This window comes from Trichophyton rubrum (assembly GCF_000151425.1).
Source record: "Trichophyton rubrum CBS 118892 genomic scaffold supercont2.1, whole genome shotgun sequence".
Taxonomy (NCBI): Eukaryota; Fungi; Ascomycota; class Eurotiomycetes; order Onygenales; family Arthrodermataceae; genus Trichophyton; species Trichophyton rubrum.
Genome location: NW_003456428.1, coordinates 1,861,250 through 1,863,776, shown reverse-complemented (window position 1 = coordinate 1,863,776; position 2,527 = coordinate 1,861,250). Strand labels below are relative to the sequence as shown.

Here is a 2,527-nt window from a genome sequence, read left to right as displayed (position 1 = left end):
CCAAGTCCGATAGCAGGGAAAGTAATTTCTATTCTTAATTTACTCACGTGGAGGTACACCCGGCTTTAGTTAACGAGGTCATATTATGTAATGCCATGCCATTTGGAGCGGGCCTCGAAAAGAGAAAACTTTCACCAGGGCCTAAAAATAACAGAACCAAGCCTGGTTGGGGAGCAGACTCATCATGAAGATGGTGCTTCCATTCGACTCCGTTTGTGATAAAACGATAGACTGATCCAAGAGAAGGGATTAGTGTTGGGAGAGGGAAGGGGAAGCCCAAAAGGGGGGGGGGGGGGGGAGCCCTTCCTTCGTTTCAACGATGCAAGGAGACCAAACCAGCACAACCCGGAACGACCAGACACAGACAAGATAACTGAATAATAATTGACTGGCCAGGCTAGCCCGTGATGGATGTTGCCTAAGCCCCGTCATCGGGCCTTTCGCCCTTTGCTAACCTGGCCCACGGAGCAATTTAATCAAAAAGAGAAGAGACGGACTAACTAGTTGTCATCCTAGTTTCGGTCAGGGACAGACTGAACAGGCCACTATGTATCCAGCAGGGCCAAAGCGGCAGCGACGGCGGTTTTGAATGGATTTTTTTTTACAAAAAAAAAAAAAAAATTAGAAAAATAAGATAAGAAAAATTAAATAAGAGTAGTAATAAACGAATTTTCACGAAACGGATGGAAGAGAAAAGAAAATAATAAAATGAAAATAAAGCCGAGTATCTGACTGATTGATTCCGATGGGGAACGGGGAACGGGGGTGAAGGGAGCGGGCTGAGCCTTACTTGTTATTTTATGACCTCTTGATAGGACGGAGGTGTTCATTGGCCTTCTTTTATTTGGACATCCTGGTACTGCCAGCCAGTGCTTCAACAGAGTGCTTGCCTGTAGAGATGTAGAATGGTAGGGCGTTTTGGAGGGATATCGAAGGAGGCGTTGGGGCTGATTCTGAACGCACGGTGGATGACGGGATCCTGGATGAACATCGAAATTGGATCGTATATGGTGTTTCTGTCAAAATTACAGCGGAATCAACACTGGAAATGAGAGCTTGGGCAATTGCTCAGGCCACCAAGAGAATTGATAGTAGTAGCTGTGGCTGCAGTTGTCAATGCATTAATGCCTTGCAAGTAAACAATCTCAACCACAGCAATGTGTACTGGAATTACGAGTGTTATGAGACGGGAGTGAGTCAAATCAAGCAATAAAACCTGACTGACTGATTGATTGACTCGACTAGTTATGATCATTTGGTCGAGATGAATATGTCTTACCCTTGACAGGGAGAAGAAAGAAAAACGAGACAGGCAGGAGATCACAATTTGATAGACGGAGAAGAAGAAGCAAAACGATTTGATGGTTAGGTTAGTTGGCTCGTTCGACAAAAAAAAAAAAAGGGAAGAGAGCTCCCTTTCCAGCAGTTTCTTTGCCTGCATTGCAGTTGCAGGACATTGCATGAGAGCGACAGACGGATGTACATACATGATGTATGTATGTACGGCGGAAACCATAATAAAGAGGCTGTCCATAAGCAGTTAGGGATGGCCATTAGTAGAGAAAGAGAGAAGAGGCGTCCTTGTACGACACTGCTCTGTACTCCGGAGGCTGTTCCAAAATACGTCCAGCGAAAGAGCTCTCAGTCCCTTCTCTCCCCTTCCCCCCTCTAGAACATCCGAAAGAGACAACAGACATATTCCTCTTTAGTTAAGGTCTCCAGTGGGGGCTTTGTTCGGGGTGTTTTTTTTTTTTTTTTCCTTTTCTCTCCCTTTTCTTTTCTTTTCCCGTCGAAATTGAAAAAGATATGAGATTCCTATCTGATCGGCGGTGATCTGTCTCTGATTTCGCTTGCCCTTCTTTATTCGATTAGATTAAGTTGAGATGCGATGAGCCGTGTGTGTGTATGTGTGTGTGTGTTTTCTGTGTATCTGCTAGGAGCTTCCTTTTCTCCCTTGTTCGGGGGATGGTTTGCTCACGCCTCCCCCTGAACTAGCGGAATGACGAAGAATGAAGCCGAAGAGGAGGAAAAAGCAGCAGGATATGTGGGCAATTGAGGTCGTTGTAGAACCTCGAACTCAAAAGAATTTAAGGGTAAGGCACAGGAACGGAAGAGACAGACGTACATACATCACAGACGCACATCCACCGTACATACATACTTCCGGGCCCAGGGCGATGGCGTTGGCTATCCATTTTCCCCTCCCCAGCGCAGAGGGAAGACGAACGCACTGGCGTACGGTATCGGGAACTGCGCATGGCTGGAACCGGTGATCCCTTCTGCCTTTCTCCCATTCGTGGGGGCCAGGGGGGGTCCTTGATATGACCTTTTTTTTTTTTCTCTGCTGTCAATTTTTCAACGCTTCCACCTTTGCCTGGACGAACCGCACCACTAGTTAGTTTGTTAGGCTCACAGACAAAGAAGAGGAGTGCACGTATGTGTAGATCGTAGCAGAGGGCAGACAGACAAGAACAAGAGGCAGAGACGAAGTGAAAGGGGGAATGAAGAAAAAGAAAAGAAAAAAAGG

The 2,527-nt window shown here is 46.2% G+C and overlaps 1 protein-coding gene across 1 annotated transcript; it reads right to left on the bottom strand.

Moving 5' to 3' along the window:
* Nucleotides 1-657: 657 nt before the first annotated feature.
* On the bottom strand, nucleotides 658-2,201 carry TERG_11614 (uncharacterized protein). The gene has a single exon (XM_047750700.1). The coding sequence runs from the start codon at nucleotides 1,532-1,534 to the stop codon at nucleotides 1,037-1,039; it is 498 nt and encodes a 165-aa protein (XP_047605212.1). The 5' UTR covers nucleotides 1,535-2,201; the 3' UTR covers nucleotides 658-1,036.
* Between the last annotated feature and the right edge of the window lie 326 nt (nucleotides 2,202-2,527).

Coding starts and splice junctions, on each gene's coding strand:
- TERG_11614 (XM_047750700.1), bottom strand. CDS start 1,534: ATGGACAGCCTCTTTATTATGGTTTCCGCCGTACATACATACATCATG.